We start from the raw sequence: 23,747 nt of genomic DNA on the forward strand, positions 1-23,747 counted from the left end.
ACTCCTCCCTGAACTCCACATAAGTCTTCCTTCTTCAACTTCCACCATTTGATCCTTGGTTCTGTCTTCACTCTCTTCCTCTTCTTGGTCTCCAAAGTCATCCTACAGACCACCATCCGATGCTGCCTAGCTACGTTCTCCCCTGTCACCACCTTGCAGTCGTCAATCCCTTCCAGATCGCGCCTCCTGCATAAGATATAGTCCACCTGTATGCACTTTCCTCCACTCTTGTACGTCACCCTGTGTTCCTCCCTCTTCTTGAAATATGTATTCACCACAGCCATTTCCATCGTTTTCATAAAATCCACCACCATCTGTCCTTCCACATTCATTTCCTTGACTCCATACCTTCCCATCACCTCCTCATCACTCTTGTTCCCTTCACCAACATGCCCATTGAAGTCCTCTCCAATCACCACTCTCTCCTCTTTGGATACACTCTCTACCACGTCGTCCAACTCACTCCAGAATTCCTCTTTCTCTTCCCTCTCACACCCAACTTGCGGGGCATATGCGCTGATAACATTTATCATCACACCTTCGATTTCCTGCTTCATACTCATCACTCTGTCTGACACTCTCTTCACCTCCACCACACTCTTGACATACTCTTCCTTCAGAATTACCCCTACCCCATTTCTCCTCCCATTCGCACCATGGTAGAAGCGTTTGAACCCACCTCTGATGCTCCTGGCCTTACTCCCCTTCCACCTGGTCTCTTGCACACACAGTATATCTACCTTTCTTCTTTCCATCATATCAGCCAGCTCTCGCCCTCTACCAGTCATAGTGCCAGCATTCAAAGTTCCGACTCTCACCTCCACACTCCTACCCTTCCTCCTCTCCCGCTAGCTCTACCCATGCCTTCCCCCTCTCCTTCTCCTTCGCACATTGTTTCCACCGGCACCCTGCTGGCCAACAGTATCGGTGGTAGTCGTTGGCCTTGACTGATCCAGTATGGAAATCTGATTTATGACATATTTGATTTGGCAAAGATTTTACGCTGGATGCCCTTCCTGGTGCAACCCTTCTCATTTATCCGGGCTTGGGACCGGCACTAAGAATGCACTGTCTTGCGCATCCTCAGTGGCTGGGTTCACCGGTGTGTAATTTAATACCTAAACATAACTATTTCTAGCCTTATGTCTACATTTGATAATCTTTAATCTAACAGTATAAAAGTGGATGATTTGAGTGGATGTCCTCAACTATGTCCTAATGCATCAATATGGTGAAATGCACTGCATGCATGAGCCAGAACATGATTTGATATGTTGTCATATAGTCTTGCGAGGCCATATATACATAAGTATATACTTGTATTCTTCTCATTATAACGTGCTGTAGTCACTTGTGGCCCTGCGACACTAGTTGTCATGCATCATATTGTGTGACAGAATGCTGGCAATACATTCTGAGAAATGCAAATAAGTTGTGTACCCACATTTTGTTCACGTGACTTCTTTGGAAAATTCAGCAGATTGAGCATTTCATACATCATTCTCCCTTCACATTTTCCATAAAAGATCAAACCAAAGACATTTGAGATTTAGTTGATGGGGGGTAACAGTGGTTGTCTTTTCTTTTTTTTTGCTGCTTTATAGGGTGTATAGGGGGCCTCCTGTTATGACCAGCTACTGGTGGACCATGCAAATCTGAACTGGGGATAGTCCAGAATTTTCTGATGGCCCGTCTGCCCATGCTTTTACTTACATTATATGCTACTAAAGGAATTTAATTTTCTGATATCGTGTCGTTTTTTAAGATGAAAACTGAGTCACTGAAAGGGGTGAAAACCACTAAGTATCTGGGGGGGGGGGGGCTCATTTTTTGTCGCTGGCCAGTTTGCAGGCCTGTTCAGGTCATGGTTTGAGAGGAAAGACAAGCTTATCAGAGAAGGATGATGCAACCTTTGCGCCGTGACTATGAGCATAACATTTTTCTAAGAGTCCATCCATCATCCAAATCGCTTATCCTGCTCTCAAGGTCGCGAGGATGCTGGAGCCTATCCCAGCAGTCATCCGGCGACAGGCGGGGAGACACCCTGGACAGGCCACCAGCCCATCATAGGGCCCACATTTGCCTCACAGCAAGAAGGTGCTGGGTTCGAGCCCCGAGGTAGTCCAACCTTGGGGGTCGTCCTCTGTGTGGAGTTTGCATGTCCTCTCCGTGTCTGCGTGGGTTTCCTCCGGGGGCTCCGGCTTCCTCCCACAGTCCAAAGACATGTAGGTCAGGTGATCGGCCGTAGTAAAATATAGTAAGTTGTTTAATTATACAGTCAATGAGTCAAACCTTTTGGCAAATGAGCATTGAATTAAGGCGCTTAACACGCCCATGTACGGACAACAAAGTAGGCAAAAGTGAAACAAGGTCACCAAACAAAAACACCGAACAAAAGGGAACGAGATAAAGAGAAAATATACAAATGAAGTTGAAAATAATCAGATAACAGAGTTAAGAAAATATGAATAGATAAGGAGCCGCAGATGGAACCTGTAAATGATCAACAGCACCTCGGCAGATATTAAGAAAGCAGAGTCGCACCCAGTAAACACACAGCTAAAAAGAGCTGTGATGTGACGTTTCTGCGACGTGTCATCTCTCGTTATGATATTTGATATATTTTAGGAACAGGTGCGTTAAGACAGATCTGCCAGTATGAGGCCATTCTGGTGTCTGTTTCGGTTTGCAGTTGCATCCACAGCACAGCTACACTGGCTCAGACTGGCAAACTAGATCCAGTGTGCCATCTACACAAAACCAAATGGATCAAAAGTCCTGTACTCCAAACGCCTCATTTAATGTTGTTACTGTAGGGGGTCCGGGTGAACACGTTCTCTCTAAGACCACGTTGTTTAAATCACTTCTGTAGGCATAGTATGTCTACATGCTCTTGTGTCTCTTTCCACTTTGACTCCTCTATGTTGGTTTGTTATTGCTGCACAACTTCATTGCCTTTGCCAAGTCCTTATCTAGACCAGTATTTACAGATGCCATTTTTGTAGTACTGTGTGACCATGCTGGACCATTAATTATTAGCAGGACAGTTACTGTGTCACTGAACTGTCGATGAATCAAGACTTACATGTGTTTTCTCAAAAACTGTGTCCACAGACTGGGTCTGCTCCCCCTACAGGACCGAAGATGGCTGCGTGGTCTTCTAATAAAAAATGGACCGTTCTCTGTGTTCTGCTGTGGATCACCGTCACGTGCATGCTTTATCAAAACCAGACAACATTTCGTTACATAAAGACTTTTCTAGATGACTCCACCAGTTTCCTGTCCTCGAAACCTTGTGCCTGTGAGACATGTTTAACAGACGATCATCCGTGGTTTATGGGGCACTTCAACAAATCTGTTCATCCCTTTTTGACGAGAGAAAACAATCTCTCGTCAGAGGCCTACAACTGGTGGAAGGTACATGTGATCTTTTATCATAGAAACAGTGCGGGCTCTGTTTTCGTGCTACCAGACGGTGCAGACTCGACCGCAGGGGGAATTTTCCCGCCTGCGTCCGTTTGGTCATTTCGTGGCTGGAAAGGAAGCCGCCTCCCCCAGGGAAGTGTGTGTTGGTGTCTCCCCGCCTGCCGCCCAATGACTGCTGGGATAGGCTCCAGCATTCCCGCGACCCTGAGAGGAGGATCAGCGGTTTGGCTAATGGAGTGGTGGGATGCACATGCGCTCAGAGGCGTGAGGATGCGCTTCCCGGAGGATGGGGAGGGGGGGTAGTGTAACAGCGTAACGACCACGGATGTGTAGACTTGCTAGCCCTTGGCTAACTGGTCCTACACATCCGTGGTCGTTACACCGTTACGCAATTTATCAACTGAACCGCACTGTGTCAAATGTGGTCACCAAATGACCAAACATTAGACATAAGCAAGTGTACCAGTGCGCCTGCACTCATGATTGCAATTGTGCCCAGTTTCCCGAAAACAGAGCCCTATAACCTTTAAAGACCTGCAAACATAATCTTTATCATACAAATCTCCATACGTAAGTTCCCTTACTTGTCAGTAATCAGTTATCAACTACCTAATCATCAACATAAAATCAGCAAGAATGTTCTACTGAATCTGCATGCTTCAATTCTCATTAAGGCACAATTAATTATGCAAAGAAGTTGTGACTTATTTTCATCCCAGCTGCTAATGGTGTTAATGTCAGTACCTAAACTGAGAGCCAGTACTTGAGGAGTATTGGGTCACCTTGTTCTGTTTGTGTGTCAGCATTTACAGAGTGGTCACAGTAGCTTTAGTGGCTACCAACAAGTAGAAGAGGAACTGTTTGGTACTTTTCCAATCAGTGCCAGTTTTTTGGACCCCCGGCCTGATCGCTGCAGGACTTGTGCTGTGGTGGGGAACTCTGATAATCTGAAGGGCTCCCACTATGGACCCCTGATCGATATCAATGATGTCGTCATCAGGTTAGTAACAGGCCACAGGTTTCAGTGACACGTCTCAGTAAATTTTTACATTAAGCTTGATGAGGAACTTATATCTAACATCCCTAACGTGTTGTTTCCAGCATGTGTTTTTCAGTCATGAGTACACCATATTGGTTTGTCGCTCTTTCTTCAAGAATAGCCATTGTATAACTGTGTTTTTGGCCCAGTTGAAAAAATGCATCCCACTTGTGAAAAAGTAGATATGGTAATTTTCATATTGCGATTGCTTTCCCCCTACAGTGTGTGTTAAAGCTCCATGCGATAATCTTTTTATGGTAAAATATCAATAACAATATCAACTATTAATTATTAGTGTTGTAATCGAGCTGTTTGAGAAGCAATGACACATTCAGCTTAACTTGAGAATCTTCACTATTGCCCATTATAATCGCTGGTGTACTGCTAAATACACCGGTGGAACTGCTCATGTCGCACAGGAAGTGATGCATTTTATGCGACATCCTGTTACCTTTAGTTGATACCAGAGGCTTGGTGGATGCTAATGCTAATTTGTCTGGTAATTTAAATTTAATCTTCCTTTTGTTATTGTAGTTTATGAAGAACAAAAATTATTCTAAAAAGAAAACTGTTTTGCTTGTTTGTGTTGAATCACCATGCACATCATCACAAGTGCGACCAGCATGCCACTACTGTGGCAGGTTATCACATGGACTTTCAGGCTGTTGTCATTCCCTGGTCGTAGGAGAACGTACGAAAAGTAATGCACAAAAATTTGTATGTGACCCACGTAGTCGAGCGCCAGGCTGTGCAGTGGCGCCCCCAGAAATTTTTCATTGGGGTGGCCAAATGGGGCCACTGAAAATCTTGGGGGTGGCACACCAAAACCAAAAGCCATGACTGAATTTCAGGAATTCTATTGTGCTGTTGCAGTATACTGTATAGGCTAGTTGAAAACTGTCAATATGAGGGTTAAGGAATCGATACTGAAAGACTTTTGGTGTCTTATTTTTTTACAGTTAATGTTACTAAATATCTGATGTGCATAGACTAATACCGGCACATTTAACATTTTGAGTTCCACAACAATTCTGTTTAATGTGTTATGTATCTGTATATATTGTAACGTGTTAGACGATTCATTGTTATATTGTATATGTCCAAAAATGAAAAATGAAAATATCAGATAGAAGCATATTATCCATAATCAGAAGCATATTCTGCATATGCGACTCATGGCTGGGGGGGGGGTCAGCGGAGGGGCCAGGGATAGTATCAGGGTGGCCGTGGCCACCACTAGCCACCCCTTGGGGGCGCCAATGAGGCTGTGATCAAGTGACCTAACCCTAACCCTAACCCTAGGGGTGGGGGGGCGCCCTCCCGGTCCCCCCGCAGAACCTCCCCCCCGCGGCACCCCCCGTCCCCCGCAGAGGATTGCGCAGGCGCTCAGAATCGCTCCACGAAAAATTGTGCATAACTTTTCGTACGATATCACACGAACCGTTCATGAGAAGCTATCACTTGCTATGATCATAATAATGTTCATTAGTGTAGCACTTTTCGCACTGAGAAATGCAACTCAAAGTGATTTACTATCACAAACCAAAGACAAAAAGAACACCATTTTACATGGTAAATACAGTACAATAAGTGATAAAAGAAACTATTCTATTCTAAAATTCCATGGAAAAAGTATTGTTTTATTAAAGCATTTTCTGGGAACTCCCTTTTTCCATTCAACAGCTGATGACCCACGATTTTCCTACTGGATTTACCACCTTAATATACGAAAGAAAAACAAAGACTTTCCTGCATTTCTCAAAATTCCCGGGGTCCGCGGTGGTGTAGCGGTCTAAGCATCGGCTTTGTGTCGATGCAGTTGCCCAATGGGGACCGGGGGTTCGCGCCCCGGTCTCGTCAGATCCGACTATGGCCGGACTCGATGTAGCAGCAATAATTGGCAAAGCTGTCTTCGGGAGGGGGGCGGAGTCGGCTTGTGTTCGTCACGTGAATGCGTCTCTGTCTCTGTGTGTGTGTGTCGGAAAAAGCAGTGGTTCGGCCTGGAGTCGCCTTGTCACGAAAGTGGGGAGGCGTCTCCTTCGAGACTTCCGGCCGGAGAGATGCAGTTGGCGAACGCATGCAGTACGAGGGTGGGTGTTTGAACTAAACTAGGGATCGATTGGCCACTAAATTGGGAGGAAAAGGGAAAAATCAGAAATACATTTTTTTTAAATTCCCATTAAAATTCTTTGTCACAACAAATAACAATGAACCTGAAGAACAAAGACTGAAACTTTACCCCATAATACCAAAAATTTATGTAATAGAAAGAAAGTAAAATAATTCAGGACTCCTCTGTGTCCCGCTGTCACTTGTCACAACCGTCAACATTTTAAGTTAAGATATGGGCATCACTTTGTCCTTGATGAGAGCACATCCGGTTTGAGCCATACAAAGTCACCCTCAAATCACTTTTTGGACAACGCGCTGTAAAGTTGTTATCCCTCTGCACCATCTAGAATGAATGCAGCTCGCACCAAAGGATTTGAGGCTGATGTGGGGAGCAGAACAACGCTTCACGCCATGTATCCAGAGAGTGCAGTGGATTTGGCCAACACGACCCATCTGGTGCTGTTTCCTTACAAGACGCTGGATATCCAATGGCTCATAAGTGCCTTCACCACAGGATCTATTACTTTGTGAGTCTAAAGAGAGTAAACATGGATTCATACATCACCATATGCTAAATATGGGCGTTCAAACCTTGAACTATTTGCTTTATCAGGAATCAGAAATATTTATTTGTCATTTCATTCCATGCACCTGCGCACATGAAATGAAATGAAATGTTGTTTCCCCCAGCCCGCAGCAGTGCAACACAAAGACAAAAACACATATCCAAACTACAAGAACACATATATCCAAACTGCCAAGGGGAAAAAAACCTATAAAAATTACAAAACACTATATATACACTACCGTTCAAAAGTTTGGGATCACATTGAAATGCCCATATTTTTGAAGGAAAAGCACTGTACTGTTCAATGAAGATAACTTTAAACTAGTCTTAACTTTAAAGAAATACACTCTATACATTGCTAATGTGGTAAATGACTATTCTAGCTGCAAATGTCTGGTTTTTGGTGCAATATCTACATAGGTGTATAGAGGCCCATTTCAAGCAACTATCACTCCAGTGTTCTAATGGTACAATGTGTTTGCTCATTGGCTCAGAAGGCTAATTGATGATTAGAAAACCCTTGTGCAATCATGTTCACACATCTGAAAACAGTTTAGCTTGTTACAGAAGCTACAAAACTGACCTTCCTTTGAGCAGATTGAGTTTCTGGAGCATCACATTTGTGGGGTCAATTAAACGCTCAAAATGGCCAGAAAAAGAGAACTTTCATCTGAAACTCGACAGTCTATTCTTGTTCTTAGAAATGAAGGCTATTCCATGCGAGAAATTGCTAAGAAATTGAAGATTTCCTACACCGGTGTGTACTACTCCCTTCAGAGGACAGCACAAACAGGCTCTAACCAGAGTAGAAAAAGAAGTGGGAGGCCGCGTTGCACAACTGAGCAAGAAGATAAGTACATTAGAGTCTCTAGTTTGAGAAACAGACGCCTCACAGGTCCCCAACTGGCATCTTCATTAAATAGTACCCGCAAAACACCAGTGTCAACATCTACAGTGAAGAGGCGGCTGCAGGATTCTGGGCTTCAGGGCAGAGTGGCAAAGAAAAAGCCATATCTGAGACTGACCAATAAAAGAAAAAGATTAAGATGGGCAAAAGAACACAGACATTGGACAGAGGAAGACTGGAAAAAAGTGTTGTGGACGGATGAATCCAAGTTTGAGGTGTTTGGATCACAAAGAAGAACGTTTGTGAGACGCAGAACAAATGAAAAGATGCTGGAAGAATGCCTGACGCCATCTGTTAAGCATGGTGGAGGTAATGTGATGGTCTGGGGTTGCTTTGGTGCTGGTAAGGTGGGAGATTTGTACAGGGTAAAAGGGATTCTGAATAAGGAAGGCTATCACTCCATTTTGCAACGCCATGCCATACCCAGTGGACAGCGCTTGATTGGAGCCAATTTCATCCTACAACAGGACAATGACCCTAAACACACCTCCAAATTGTGCAAGAACTATTTAGAGCAGAAGCAGGCAGCTGGTATTCTATCGGTAATGGAGTGGCCAGCGCAGTCACCAGATCTGAACCCCATTGAGCTGTTGTGGGAGCAGCTTGACCGTATGGTACGCAAGAAGTGCCCATCCAACCAATCCAACTTGTGGGAGCTGCTTCTGGAAGCGTGGGGTGCAATTTCTCCAGATTACCTCAACAAATTAACAGCTAGAATGCCAAAGGTCTGCAATGCTGTAATTGCTGCAAATGGAGGATTCTTTGACGAAAGCAAAGTTTGATGTAAAAAAAATCGTATTTCAAATACAAATCATTATTTCTAACCTTGTCAATGTCTTGACTCTATTTTCTATTCATTTCACAACATATGGTGGTGAATAAGTGTGACTTTTCATGGAAAACACAAAATTGTTTGGGTGATCCCAAACTTTTGAACGGTAGTGTATATATATATATATATATATATATATATATAAATTCACTGTCCAAGAGAGTGAACACCAGGATGACTGTCGGAACTGCCGGTCTGCATGGGCTAGCCGTTAGCTTAGCCTGCCCTGCAACTGCATCCTGTCAGACCGCTCTCGGTGTTTCCTTCTCGGGCGCAGCTCCAGCCAGGGTCGTGGTCCCTGGGCCCACCGGGTGCAGCAGATCAATATGTCCTAGCCGATCCAATGCCAGCTCTCCCAGCCAGACATCCCCGACACACCTCCCTGCACTCCACACGATGACACCAAAAACACAGTCAATGCTAGGTGAGGCTGCCACCAGACTACCCTCAGTGTTATCACAACTGCCGGTCTGCATGGGCTAGCAGTTAGCTTAGCCTGTCCCGCTTCCGCGTGCTGTCAGACCGCCCTCGGTATTTCTTCTTTGGGCGCAGCTCCAGACAGGGCCATGGTCCCTGGGCCCACAGGACACAGCGGACCAAGCTCTCCTAGCCGAGCCAGCCCCAGCTCTCCCAGCCATCAAGCAAAACCACAAACTTCGACGCAGACGTGGACAAAGACACTGTATGGACAGTACTGGGTGAGGCCGAAGCAAACGTGAATTCGCGCCACCATCTTCCCACACCGGAAGCGATGGACCAGACCATCAATAAGACCAGAGTATTTAACATAAGATAACACCAGAGTATCTAACATTTTGTGTACTTGTCAGTATTTTTATTATCTATTCTTTTCTTGAGGATCGCTTTCCATTTTACTTTCTTATTTCCCTTTCCGCAATCTCAAAGTAAATGAGGGTAGATGTTGTGTGTCACATGGTTTTCAATGCCATTTCCCTCATAGCGGGTTTTGTTTCATTCTCTTATTTCCAACAGAACATACACACGTGTAAGAGCAAGGATAAAAGCCAACAAAGACTTGGTGAGTATTCCCAACTAGGACTGTTATTTTTCTCTGCATCTAGTATGTCCTGTGTCATGACACACTATATTGTATGTCTCTGGATCACAGAATGGTGCGGCATAGCTCAAACGAATAAGTTCTCCAAAACTGCATAGGCTCACTTTGAATTCCTAACACACAGGTAATGGTGCTCAACCCAGCTTTTATTAAGTATGTTCATGACATCTGGTTGGAAAAGCATGGCAAATATCCATCCACTGGCATTCTGGCACTAATACTTAGCCTACACATTTGTGATGAGGTAAGTTGGGTTTTTTTTCCAAGTCATTTAGCATTCATAGACAATGTTAAAGGGGAATCTTAGCGGCACAGTGGCTCTGGTTCAAATCCCGGGGTTGTCCAACTTTGGGGGTTATCCCAGGTTGCCCTCTTTGTAGAGTTTGCATGTTCTCCCCATGTCTGTGGTGGGTTTCTTCCGGGTGCATGTGAGGGTTAATACTCCTGTCTGTGCCCCTGACCAAGGCGTGGCAAGATGACCTGGAGCTGCATGGTGGCTGCCCACTGCTCCTAGCTACACAGCTAGGATGGGTTGAATGCAGACAAGAATTTCCCTACAGGGATCATTAAAGTATATCAAATCTTGGTGGAAGATTTCTGTTTTGGATGTACATTTATGGTGGTTGAGGGTGTTCCTGCTTCCTTCCACCCTCAGGAAACCCAACACTACACAGGGGAACAGCATGGGATTTTTCTTACACTCTGTATATCAGCACAGCCATGTGATGAAACAAGCTCCATCATCTAAGTTTAAAGAGCTCGGCATGTGGGACTCTTTATTCATTCAAAATTAATGACTTGGGGGCCAAAGGAAAATCTGATGGTGGGGATTTATGTTTAAGCTTTTCCCGGGATGAGGTCATGATCAGGGTGCTCAAAAGTGTCGGTGAGTGGTGATGGCTGCTCAAAGCTACCTTAGGAGGTGCATCTAATGTTTTTTTTTTCTTTTTTCTTTTTTAATCTGAATTTAGGTTAAGTCAGCGTGTACTTTATATGCTTGGGGTCAAAGTGATGCCAAGGTCAAATATGCCCAACAGAGAAGTATTTGGGTCCAATTTAAGTGGTTCAATACAGAAGCTAGCCTCATTCCCCTCACCCTTCCCATTCCCTACTGGTTGAAGGTGTGCTGACCAGTGGAATTAGCTGGTTTAGCGTTTTGTTAGATGAAAACCATACTCATGGTTTTCAGTCGCACACCGTTACCCAGATATTTCTGCACTGAACGTGAGTAGTAACCAAACTTAAATTTGGCAAGTCTCTAACATACTGTGACACCTTACCTTTCGCGGCACAGCAGCCCAGTGGTTAGCACTGTTGCCTCACAGCAAGAAGGTCCTGGGTTTGAACCCCAGGCCATCCCTGGTCCTTTCTGTGTGGAGTTTGCATGTTCTCCCCGTGTCTGGGTGGGTTTCCTCTGGGTGCCCCGGTTTCCTCCCACCTTCAAAAAGACATGCATGTTAGGGTTACTACTCCTGCCTGTGCGCCTTGAGCAAGGCAATGGATAGAAGAACTGGAGTTGGTCCCCGGGCGTTGCAGCTGCCCACTGTTCCTATACGACATGATGGGTTAAATGCTGAGAAGACATTCATGGTAACCTGTACAGTGACAAATAAAGTGGCTTTCATTTCATATGTGTTCTTCTACAACTAGAAATTATACTCATTCCAAAAGAAGCTGCATAACTTTACTTAAAAAGATCACGTCCTGGCGTTGAGGTGGCGTGGCAGTCTGCCTACCAACATGGGGATCGCCGGTTCGAATCCCCGTGTTACCTCCGGCTTGGTCAGGTGTCCCTACAGACGCAATTGGCCGTGTCTGCAAGTGGGAAGCCGGATGTGGGTATGTGTCCTGGTCGCTGCACTAGCGCCTCCTCTGGTTGGTCGGGGCGCCTGTCCAGAGGTGGAGGGGGAACTGGGGGGAATAGCGTGATCCTCCCACGCACTACGTCCCCCTGGCGAAACTCCTCACTGTCAGGTGAAAAGAAGCGGCTGGCGACCCCACATGTATCGGAGGCGGCATGGTAGTGTGCAGCCCTCCCCGGGTCGACAAGAGGGGGTGGAGCAGCGACCAGGATGGCTCGGAAGAGTGGGGTAATTGGCCGGATACAATTGGGGAGAAAAAAGAGATTGCATGCTGAAACGTGAAATCTGAATTTTCCAAACTGTGTAGCACAAATATAAATAGCTTGCTGTTTTTTTTTAACAAATAATGTATTTCCCATAACACCATTGCCTGTATGTGGCCAGCTTCAGCATGTAAATTCGGCTGTATTAGCTGAGACGCAGTAATTCTACACCTTTACACTGACACAGAAAACTTCCCCAGCTTTTGATAATATTCACAAGCACTCGTCTTTTCTTTACTGAGCAGCAGCTAATTGTATAAACGAAGTAAACGTTGTGTAGTTATGGGAATGAGATCCCACTAGAACCCTTCAGTGTTTCAGTTTATTCAAAACTACACACTAACCACTACTGGTATACAAAGGGTATGAAGGTTAAAGAAAACAAACAAACAAACAAAACAATCTGTTCCTATATAAGAATGCAATAAAACATGTTGTATGGGGATTTGGACTAACAAAAAACAAAAAAAAGCAGCTCACCATGTTTGTCGTTCTTCCCAGGTCAATGTGTTCGGGTACGGAGCAGACAAAGAAGGATACTGGAACCACTATTGGGAAGTAATCGAAAGCAAACATCACAGAAGTTTTCAGCACAATAGGAACTATGAGTATAATCTTATCGAGGAACTCTCTGAGCAAGGAAAACTCCAGATGTTCAGGGGACGATGATTTCTTTCTCCACCCCTCTCAAGGCATAGTCAACATTGTTCAAAAGTGAATCAAATAACTATCTAAAAAACACATATTTTTTTTAAATATTTTTGGATGCTGTCCTAACATGGCCGCTGCCATATGTAAATTGTTGGCTGACCAGCGCCACTATTCTTTTCACCTACAGCCATCTAATCACATGTGAAGATAGTCGATTGCTGATACCTTGTTGCAATGGCAGCACATGTAGGCTCCAAAGTAAAACTTCCACCTTGATTTTTGAATATTATTCATAGGTTAGGTTGGGATTAAGATTAGGGTTGAGGCTAATTTGTGATTAAGATTTGGGTTATGGTTAAACTGTGGTGAAGGGCAAGGTTAAGGTTACATAGTGGTAATACAGCATATATATATATATATATATATATATATATATATATCTTTCTATCTATCTATTTATCTATTTATCTATTTATCTATATATATATATATATATATATATATATATATATATATATATGTAAGGACCGTTAAAATCTAAAAAAAATAATATATCTTTACTTCATTTACCAGCATGCTTTGTGTCTTAAACATTTCCTGTGTGGGTGTGGTTTCCAAACATGTGGACCAATGGGATGTATTTGTTATTTGAATTTTTGTTATCGGCCAATGATATGATGTGGAGTGTTCTGCCCGCGAAATCGCGGGGTCGCAACGGTCGATCTCCTCGGAAAAAAAGGGAGCTGGGCGATTGAGCCGGACTCCAAGGAGAGAGGTCACATTTTTTTTTTCTCTCTCTCTCTGCGGCCCCGTTTGAGTGCTCGTTTCGCGGAGACTTTGTACACAGCCGTGTACTGGCCGCATTTGAGGACCCGAGGGTTGCGATTGGCCCACGGTCGGGTGCTTGCTGGTGGGGTTTGTTTCGGGTCGGATTGCTTCGTTTCCCACCGGAGGACCATTGTCTTCGGAACGTTGCGACCTGTGGCCATCTTGCGGACGAAGGCCCTGCCGGGGAGCCGACGGTAAGCACTGCGCCGACCATCGGAGGCCCTGCCGGGGAGCCGACGGTAAGCACTGCGCCGACCATCGGAGGCCCTGCCGGGGAGCCGACGGCAAGCACAGCGCCGACCATCCTCTGAGCTACACACCGCCTCCCGGTCGTGGGAGCGTTGGGTCGTGAGTAACTTGGGCAGAGCCTTTATACACACACACCCACGCACTTTTGTCTCGTCGCCTGGGCATCGTAGGGTGTCTGCCTTGCCCTGCGCTCAGAGAACTGGTTTAATGTGCACCAACGGGCCCCAACAGAAAGCGCGGGGTATTTTGTATTCTTTTGATACTTTCTTTCTGTGTATTGTGAACGGTTGTCACACCCTGTGAAATTTTAATTAATGTTGAGTTGATCAACAGTACCACCCTCGTGTGGTACTCTGTTTTTTTTCTCTCTCTCTCCCTCTCTCTCTCATTATTATCCAATAAATCCTATTATTATTAATTATATTTCGGGTGTATTGGCAGCTCATTTACTTTTGGAGTGCTGGTAATAAGCGTGTACGGTACTTCAGTACACAGCAGGGTTACACGATCTGCCTTAACCATAGGTTTGTTTAAATTCTGGGGAGATACACCATTCACTAGCCTTAGGTAAGTGTAGTATTTTCTCAGTGGAGGCACCGCGCTACTACACTGATAAATATCCTGGTTAATTATTTATATTATCATTTATCACTATTATTGTCATTAGTGGCACTAGCCTACTAGTACACAGGAGGTTCGGCCAGCTCAACATTCCACCGCTGAGAACTCAGGATCCTGTTGCGCCATTGGATTTGCTTGTAACACTTTAGTAACTGGTAGCATTAGGATGTTGTCTTGTTCAAATGTGCTTGGCGGGGGTCACATATATATATATGTTTTGTCAATAGCATCAGTGTAGGACATAGTGGGATGAGTGTAGATCAGTGACTGTGTCGCTGCTGCTGTTTATTGAGCCACTGCAGACACCGTACTGAGGAACACTCAGTTATACAGGTTACCGGGTGAGGGCCCGCGAAGCGATCGTGCTGGATGCCAGCCACACGTAGGTCGTCTTATTGCATCCTCGTCGTGTTGGTTAATAAACCAGGTTATGAGTACTAACCCTGCGTCATTCACGAGAACACGAAACATGGTGTCAGAAGCGGAAGATTTTGGAACTTTCACGCACAATTTTTTCGGCCGATACTTTTTATTTTTTCTAGCGAGGCCAACGGAGCCACCTAGCCTGCGGAGCTAATCAGCGAACATGGCGGACGGATTTCGGCGGCCCGACCCTCTCGTCTTTGATGGCGACACCGGTGAAAACTGGCGGCTCTTCGAACAGGAATATGACATTTTCGTCGCCGCGGCGGCACACTCTGACAAGCCAGCCCGCACCCGTGCATACATACATTCTCCTCAACTTAGCAGGACCAGAGGCCATTGGACGCGAACGGTCTTTTGTGTATGCAGCAGAAGTGAGAGTGCCCGGCGAGGGAGGACAAGTCCTCGTTCCCGCTCACTCCAAGGAGGATCCCGAATGCCTGACAAGAAAGTTTGGTGAGATATGCAGCCCACGGTCCAACATTACAATGGAAAGACACAAGGTTCAACACACGCAATCATAGGGCTGGTGAGTCCAGTGAATCATATGTCAGTGACTTGAGAATAAAAGTGAAAAGCTGCAACTTTGGAGATCTATGTGAAGAGCTCGTTCGGGAAAGATTTGTCTGTGGCGTAAATGATGACGATCTGAGGAAAGTGCTATTGCGTGATAGTGACGTGACGCTAGCCAAAGCAGTCTCTGTCTGTCAAATACGTGAGATGACGGAAGAGCACAACAAGACACTAGCCTCACAACAGCATTATGCTACAAATGTTGATGCAGTCCAACCTAAATTCACGAGAATAAAAAAGCATGATAGAGACAAAGTGGACAATCAATCAGAAAAATATGTCAAACAGAGCATTGCCAACTGCAACAACTGCGGAGGCAGTCATGCGGCCAGGCGAGACAAATGCCCAGCTTTTGGTCAACAGTGCAACGCCTGTAAAAAATGGAATCACTTTAAAACATGTTGTAGAGCTGTACAACAGGGCCACAACGAGCTAAAATTCAGGAGAGCTGTTCACCAGATAGAACCTGACCAAGCTGATAATATTGCTGATGATACATTCTATGTTGATGGCCTAACACTGCAAAAAACTGTTGATTCACCTGATGTACACGTAACTGAAAAAGATGAAGCTTTTGTTACTGTACATGTAAATGGAAGTCCAGTTGAGCTGAAAGTTGATACCGATGCTAAGTGCAATGTCCTGTCAATTCGGACATTTGAACAGATAGAGAGAAATGATCAATTTGAAGTAAATATGAAACCCACAAACCTTGTTGCATATGGGGGCAGCAAAATTAAAACTGTTGGTCTTGTTCGGCTGCAGTGTCACCTAGAGAGACAAACACACACATTGCCGTTCTTCATTGTTCATGAGGATGTTTTGCCACTGCTTGGTCTACGTGCATGTAGAGAGATGGGACTTGTCTCATTCAGCAAAGATGTTCATCAGTTAGGTCCTACTGATGATGATCTGTCGCAGCAAATTTACAGTGAATACAGCGACCTCTTTTCAGATGAGCTCGGGAAACTACCTGTGACTTACTCCATGACACTTGATCCAGAGGTGAGACCTGCTGTTCGTCCTGCACATCACATTCCTATGGCTATGAAAGACAGAGTCAAAGCGGAATTGAACAGAATGCAGGAATTAGGTGTCATCACCCCAGTATCTGAGCCAACTGACTGGGTGTCATCAATGGTTGATACACACAAAAAGGACAAGCAAGAAATCAGAAGATGCATAAATCTAAGAGACCTTAACTCTGCTCTAAAAAGACCACATCACCCCATGCACACTGTAGAGGAAGTGGCTGCACACATGTCAAATGCAACTGTATTTTCAGTTCTAGATGCAAAAAAGTCATTTTGGCAGATTCCTCTTGATCACAAATCCTCAATGTTAACCACTTTCAGCACCAGTTTTGGTCGTTACAGATTTCTGCGAATGCCCTTCGGACTCAACTCAGCCAGTGAGGTCTTCCAGCGCTCCATGGAACAGATTTTTGCTGAATATCCCTGTGCAATTATAGTGGATGACATACTCATTGGTGGTAAGACTGTGGAAGAACATGATGCTAACTTGAGAAAAGTGCTTAACCGTGCCAGAGAGGTGAACTTGAGACTCAATCCTCTCAAGTGCAGGTTCCGGCTGAACCAGGTCAGCTATGTTGGTCATGTTTTCTCCAGTGAAGGCCTCAAGGCAGACCCCTCCAAAACAAAAGCGATCAGTGAAATGCCAACACCAACAGATGTTCCAGCTTTACAAAGATTTCTCGGGATGGTTAACTAACTACCTTGGAAAGTTCTTTCCCAACTTTAGGGAGCTTACGGCTCCACTACGACAACTAACACACAAGGACACAGCATGGACATGGCATGAGCAGCAGCAAAATGCTTTTGAACAGCTAAAAACACACGTGTCTAGTCCACCAGTTCTGTCATACTACGATGTCAGTAAACCAGTGACGCTCACATGCGATGCTTCACAGTATGGACTTAGTGCTGCATGTCTGCAGGGAGGAAAACCTGTAGCCTATGCTTCACGCACATTAACTGATACTGAAACTAGATACGCACAGATTGAGAAGGAGCTGCTAGCAGTAGTTTCTGCATGCTCAAAATTCAATGACTATATCTATGGCAAGTCAGTGACCATAGAAACAGACCATCAACCCCTAGTCACCATACTAAAGAAGCCTATACATACAGCTCCAGCAAGACTGCAAAGGATGATGCTCAGACTGCAAAAGTATGACCTCACACTGGTATACAAAAGTGGCAAACTTATGTATGTGGCAGACACACTGTCTCGAGCTCCCAGAAGCTCAACTGCTCAGGAAGCTGAAGAGGAGGACAGCTTTGATGTGATGATGGTCAACTACATCTCTTCTTCCCGGCTGTTGGAGTTGAAAGAACACACAGCAACTGACACAACTCTGCAGACTCTCAGCTCCATCATCAGACATGGATGGCCTAGCAGACCATCCAGCCTTCCTCATGCTATTCATTCCTATTATCCTTTCAGAGATGAACTGACTATTGAAAATGGTGTTATCATGAAAGGTCAAAAGGCTGTCATTCCAAAGTCTTTACAAAAAGACTACACTAGCATTGTACACAGAGGACATCCTGGTGCAGAAGCAACTAAACGGAGAGCAAGGGGGATTGTTTTCTGGCTTACAATGACAGATGACATCGACAAAGAAATACGGTCATGCTCAGTATGTAACAGCACAAAACCACATCAGCAGAAAGAACCACTCCAGCTACACCCAGTGCCAGATCTTCCCTGGTCCACTGTAGCAACAGACATCTTTGAGTGGCGTAATCAGCTGTACCTAGTTTTGGTAGACTCATATTCAGGCTGGTATGAGATTGATCTGCTCCATGATGCTACATCGGCAACAGTCATCACCAAACTCAAAAGACATTTCTCAGTTCACGGGGCACCACACACACTCATAACTGACAATGGTAGACAGTTCACAAGTCAGCGCTTTAAGGACTTTGCTACACATTGGGACTTCACTCATGTCACGAGCAGCCCAGAGTATCCTCAATCTAATGGTTTAGCTGAGAGGGCTGTTCGCAGTGCAAAACAGCTCATGGAAAAGCCTCATAGAGATGGAAGTGATGTCCTTCTCAATCTGTTAAATCTCAGAAATGTACCACGTGACACAAAACTTGGATCCCCTGCACAAAGACTGATGTCAAGGCAAACACGCACCACTTTGCCAGTCTCAAGAAAGCTGCTTGAACCAGAGGTGTACAAGCCACTGGAGGTAAAGGCTCAGCTTCTTAACAAAAGACTGACACAGAAGTTGTACTATGACAGAACGAGCCGACCTCTTCAACCATTGATGGAAGGACAAGTTATCAGAATGCAGACCCCTCAAGGCTACAATCGAACAGGCATGGTAAAGGAGATCTGCAAGGAGCCCAGATCTTATCTCATTCACTCAGAAGGAAAGCTGTACAGGAGAAATGGGCGCCACATTCTGCCGGTTGTCGAGCCTGCTCCAGCACAGCACTACCCAGACGACAGTGAATGTCAGGACAGTGGACATGAACTTCACAACCAGCACACTCCAACAAAAGTGTCACACAACACGCTGGACAATGAACAGTCACATATGAAAACACCTACAGCTGTGCTACCTGCTAAGACAACTGGAAGTCTGTACACAACATGCTGCGGTCGTGTCAGCAAGCCAAATCCTAAGTATAAAGATTGAGTCAATTTGTCAGCTCAAAATTTTGAAGGTTATGTCATTTAAGTTAATTCTCTGATTTGCTAAGAGCTGACATTGAGGTCTTTGGGTTTCGTTTCAGGTATCTTCACATATAAAAGACCTAATTTTGTGTTAAAGTATAACTATATGCTTTGCTAAGACAACTATTTTCATATTATTCATTAAGGGCAAATTGTTTTCTTTGCATTTGATAATTCTCACTCTGTGATTATTGAACAGTTATTTAATGTATGTTATTTGAAGGTTTGTTCAATATATGTTATTCAGCAAGCATTGATAATTGACAACATGGTTTTGTTATGGTATGAGCATGAGCTAAGAAAGGGAGATGTAGATCAGTGACTGTTATTGCTGATGTTTATTGAGCCACTGCAGACACCGTACTGAGGAACACTCAGTTATACAGGTTACCGGGTGAGGGCCCACGAAGTGATAGTGCTGGATGCCAGCTACACGTATGCCGTCTTATTGCATCCTCGTCGTGTTGGTTAATAAACTAGGTTATGAATACTAACCCTGCGTCATTCATGAGAACACGAAACAATGAGAATAGATTCAGATATGTCTGTGATTGATTAGCATTATATCAGTGTCACACATACATTTCGTGTTGGTAACCTCAAGAGTGGACACCATAAATCTGTCCATTGTCCTCTAAAATCTTGATGTTTATCCTGCATTTGGTCTCTTTGCATCTGGTGACCCAAACGATGTGATTCGGGAACTTCTCAACTGACCCGCCACAGACAGTGAGTTTACACTGTGATCTTTCATGTAGACAAGATGGCTTTACAGTGAGAGGGATTAGCGACTGGACCCACGCGGACTTATTTTAAACCATCTGTCACGAATGCTTGGATACTTCACAGGAAAACTGCCAATAATCATGTGTTTTGTCTAGCTGGTTTGTAGATGGGGAGGAGGAACAGTTTGTCAGCTAATTATAGATGTTTAGATCCTGCAGGTCCGAAACTTTCACTTGCACTGAGCGCCTCGTAGAGTATGCTGCATTTCATTTGACTATGTCAGTTTGACCGTCTGGATTATAAAGAATTATAACTAAATCAGAAGAAAAATGTTGAAGATGGTGGTGATGAAGACAAGATAACGGAATCGGGCTCTGTACTAGAATTTGACCTCAGAAGGGTGATGGCCATGATTGGTCAATACAGCGCCTTTCTTCCCATTTATAACGGTACTTTTGTAAACATCTCTGTCTCATGGAAGGACTTGTGGAGGCGGAGAGGCCATTTCCGATGTGGGCAACATGCATGGGACACACACACACACACGAGAATTCAGAGGGGGAGAGCTGGCATCCTTTCATTTGTTTGCTACAAAATCTACTTATGAGTTTATGAAGAAAAACGGTTTCATCATGTCTCCTAATTGTGCTGTTCTGATTTATCACACAAGTAAAGAAATATGGAAAAGGAACACAACATTCTGCTCTTGATTATGGAATGATATCGGACAGGAGGGCAAAGGCACTGCTTTCCACTTTGGTCCTGTAAAACTCATTGCTGCATCCTGGAGCAATGTCAAAGTGGCCTGTCTTGCGTATCCTCTGTACTCCTTCTTTTGTTGACCTAACCCGTCAACTACTGTTGTACCAGCAGAACCCCACCAAGCCAACCAAACCTGTTATATCACAGCTTGTGTTTACATATGATGGCTGGGCTCTCGCTGTAGTTGAGTCAACAGGGTTTAATAATTTATATTTTTTGTCTTTACATTTCATTCTCGATATCATCATAATCATTTCCAGTCGGAATTGTTATTGCAAAACATGGTCCTTTAATGCTTAATGTCCGCTGTAAAGTGTAATAGCTAAGATAAGGCAAAGACTTTGGCTCTTCAGAAATCTATGAGGGACGTCACAGACACGAAGCCCGTGTTTTTATATAGTCTATGGGACAGAGCCAGCAGCAAGGTCAAAATGTCAACTGCTCGATGGCTGCAAAAGCAGAATTTTCAGCCTGTGTTTCACACCTTGAAATCTGCTCTTTTGCACTATTGCACTAGACAGACAATCTGTTTACCGTGTCTCTGATGAAGCAAATACAAACTCCTGAATTATGAACAACTTCAGCACATCAGAGGCCAACGACATCCATAATCTCCATTCCACACTGATAAAGAAATACAGAACCCAACTTCCAAAGCCAATAACACACCTTGTGAAATTGTCGATTAAAACAAGAGCATCCCTGAGACTTGGAAAACAGCTGTTACCAGTACAATCTTTACATCTGGTGAACCAGACTTGACATGTAATTATAGACCCATTGTCATTCTCCCAGTTGCTGGAAAAAATGGTAGCAGAGCATCTCATAATGCATCTAGAGACAAATCAGTTACTGCATCAACAACAATTTGGATTCAGACCCAAACATTCTACTGAGACTGAATTGATTGACTGAACTGAAAAAAATAAAAGCTCTTTTGGATAAAGGTCATGCTGTGGAAGCAGTCTTCTTAGACTTAAAAATGGCTTTTGATACTGTTAAGCACAGTGTGTTGATATCCAAACTTCCCAAATTCCAATTTTCTGATAATGCCTCACAATTGTTTGACTCGTACCTCAGGGGAAGAGTACAATGTGTGAGTCATAGTCATAGCCATAGCAAATAATACAGGATATAAACTGCATAGTTACCTTTAGTGGAAACAATATACACAAACACACGATGAAATTAACTGGTCGTCAATCCCCAGACGGTCTGCATACGAAGTTCACGATCAATGTCAAAAACGACAGGTTCACTCTTATCGTGTCCAGCTGCTGTCTGCCACTGTCACCCACGAAACCAAGTATTGGGGCCGCAAGCCCCACCCCTTTTCCTCTGAATACTCTCAGATTGGTTAATAATTTAGGATACACGAATTACATTAAAGAAAAAGAATGAATGACATTTGGATTAAATCAGGTTAGGTTGTTAAACTTAACAACACGTGCTGGACCATGTGTAATTCAAATAAACTATGCTAAACTATTGTGGTGGACACGTATTGGGGACAGAATTCAACCCAGGAACTAAGGGTTAAGTCATGGTTGCCCTGGCAGGTTAACGCAGGGTTAAGTTATGGTTGTCCAGCCAGTTTTCTGGTTATTCTTGCCACCTAAGCTCAGTCGAGCTGTGGTTTTGTTGTCTCTCTGATTTACCGTGGATTAAAGAAAGTTGCCTACACGGCTAAAGTGTGAACCTACGGTCTTCTCCGTTCCTTCGGCTCTACACTGGTGACCCCGACGTCGGTTTTCGGATAAGTTTTCTGAAACCAATCACATTATGGCTACGAACGCCGTTGCAATTAAACTGCCGGAGTTTTGGGAGTCTTCCGCGGCTACATGGTTCGCGCAGGCTGAGGCACAGTTCGCGCTCAGAGACATAACAGCAGAAGAGACCAGGTACTACTACGTAGTGGCAGCGCTGGGGGGCGCTACGGCTTCCAGGATAAGCGGTTTCATAACCAACCCACCGGCCGATGGTAAATACGCCGCACTTAAACATCTCCTCCTTGAAACTTTTGAACTGTCAACAACGGAGAGAGCACGTCGCCTCTACGCAATTCAGGGCTTGGGAGATGGCAAACCATCGGAGCTAATGAGCAGGATGTTAAACCTACTGGGTCAAGAAAAGCCATGTTTCCTGTTTATGGAGCTGTTTCTGCGCAACATGCCGCCCCACGTCCAGACTGCGCTCGCTAACTCCACCATCACTGATCCCCGTGAGCTGGCAAAGGAGGCTGACCGATTCTTCGTCGCTACACAACGTTCCTCCCATGCCGGGGTGCTGGCTCCTACCTTCACTGGCCCCCCGCCGACATCGCGGGCGTGGCCCGACGGTGGCGCCACAGCATCAGACCGCTACAAGCCCTCTGGACTCTGTATGTACCACGCTCGATTTGGTGCGAAAGCTAAACGGTGCTGTTCCCCCTGCAACTACAGGCCGACGGGAAACGAGAGGGCCAACACTCAGTAGTGGCCATGAGTGTTGGCGATACGAGCAGGCTACTCTTCATCCTCGACACCATCTCCGGTCGGCGATTTCTTTGTGACACGGGCGCACAGAGAAGCGTGCTCCCTGCTACTGACGTCGACATCATGGGCGGGGAGCGGGGCCCCCAGTTGGCGACGGCTGACGGCAGCCCTATCCAAACCTACGGCGTGCGGTCTGTAGAACTGTGTTTTGGTGGACAACGTTTCACGTGGGAGTTCGTCATGGCCAATGTAACGCTTCCCCTCCTCGGAGCTGATTTTTTGTGCGCTTACGGTTTGCTAGTGGACATTCAGAACAGCCGTCTGGTCGATGCCTTAACCTTCTCCTCCTTCGCATGTACGCGGAGAGAAGCGGCCTATGCAGGTCTAGCCAACTCTCTCTCAGAGGCAGACAAGTTCAACCGCCTCCTCGCTGAGTTCCCTGACCTCACCCAGCCTACCTTCTCTGCACCCACCGCTAAGCATGGGGTGGAGCATCACATTGCTACGAAGGGGCCCCCGGTCTACGCCAGAGCCAGGCGTCTCGACCCCGCCAAACTCGCCATTGCCAAGTCTGAGTTCGAGCACCTGGAACGCATGGGGATCATCCGCCGCTCTGACAGCCCGTGGGCGTCCCAAATC

The 23,747-nt window shown here is 45.0% G+C and overlaps 1 protein-coding gene across 1 annotated transcript; it reads left to right on the plus strand.

Annotated features, from left to right (window-relative positions):
• Positions 1 to 4,304: 4,304 nt before the first annotated feature.
• Positions 4,305 to 12,756, plus strand: LOC130129000 (CMP-N-acetylneuraminate-beta-galactosamide-alpha-2,3-sialyltransferase 1-like; the record flags this gene model as incomplete). The annotated part of the gene is made up of 5 exons (XM_056298791.1): positions 4,305 to 4,426; positions 6,925 to 7,104; positions 9,878 to 9,923; positions 10,087 to 10,206; positions 12,589 to 12,756. Coding segments are annotated over 5 exons (636 nt in total), but the record flags the coding sequence as incomplete, so codon positions are not given.
• Positions 12,757 to 23,747: the final 10,991 nt, after the last annotated feature.

The sequence above is a fragment of the Lampris incognitus genome, chromosome 18 (genome assembly GCF_029633865.1).
Source record: "Lampris incognitus isolate fLamInc1 chromosome 18, fLamInc1.hap2, whole genome shotgun sequence".
Taxonomy (NCBI): Eukaryota; Metazoa; Chordata; class Actinopteri; order Lampriformes; family Lampridae; genus Lampris; species Lampris incognitus.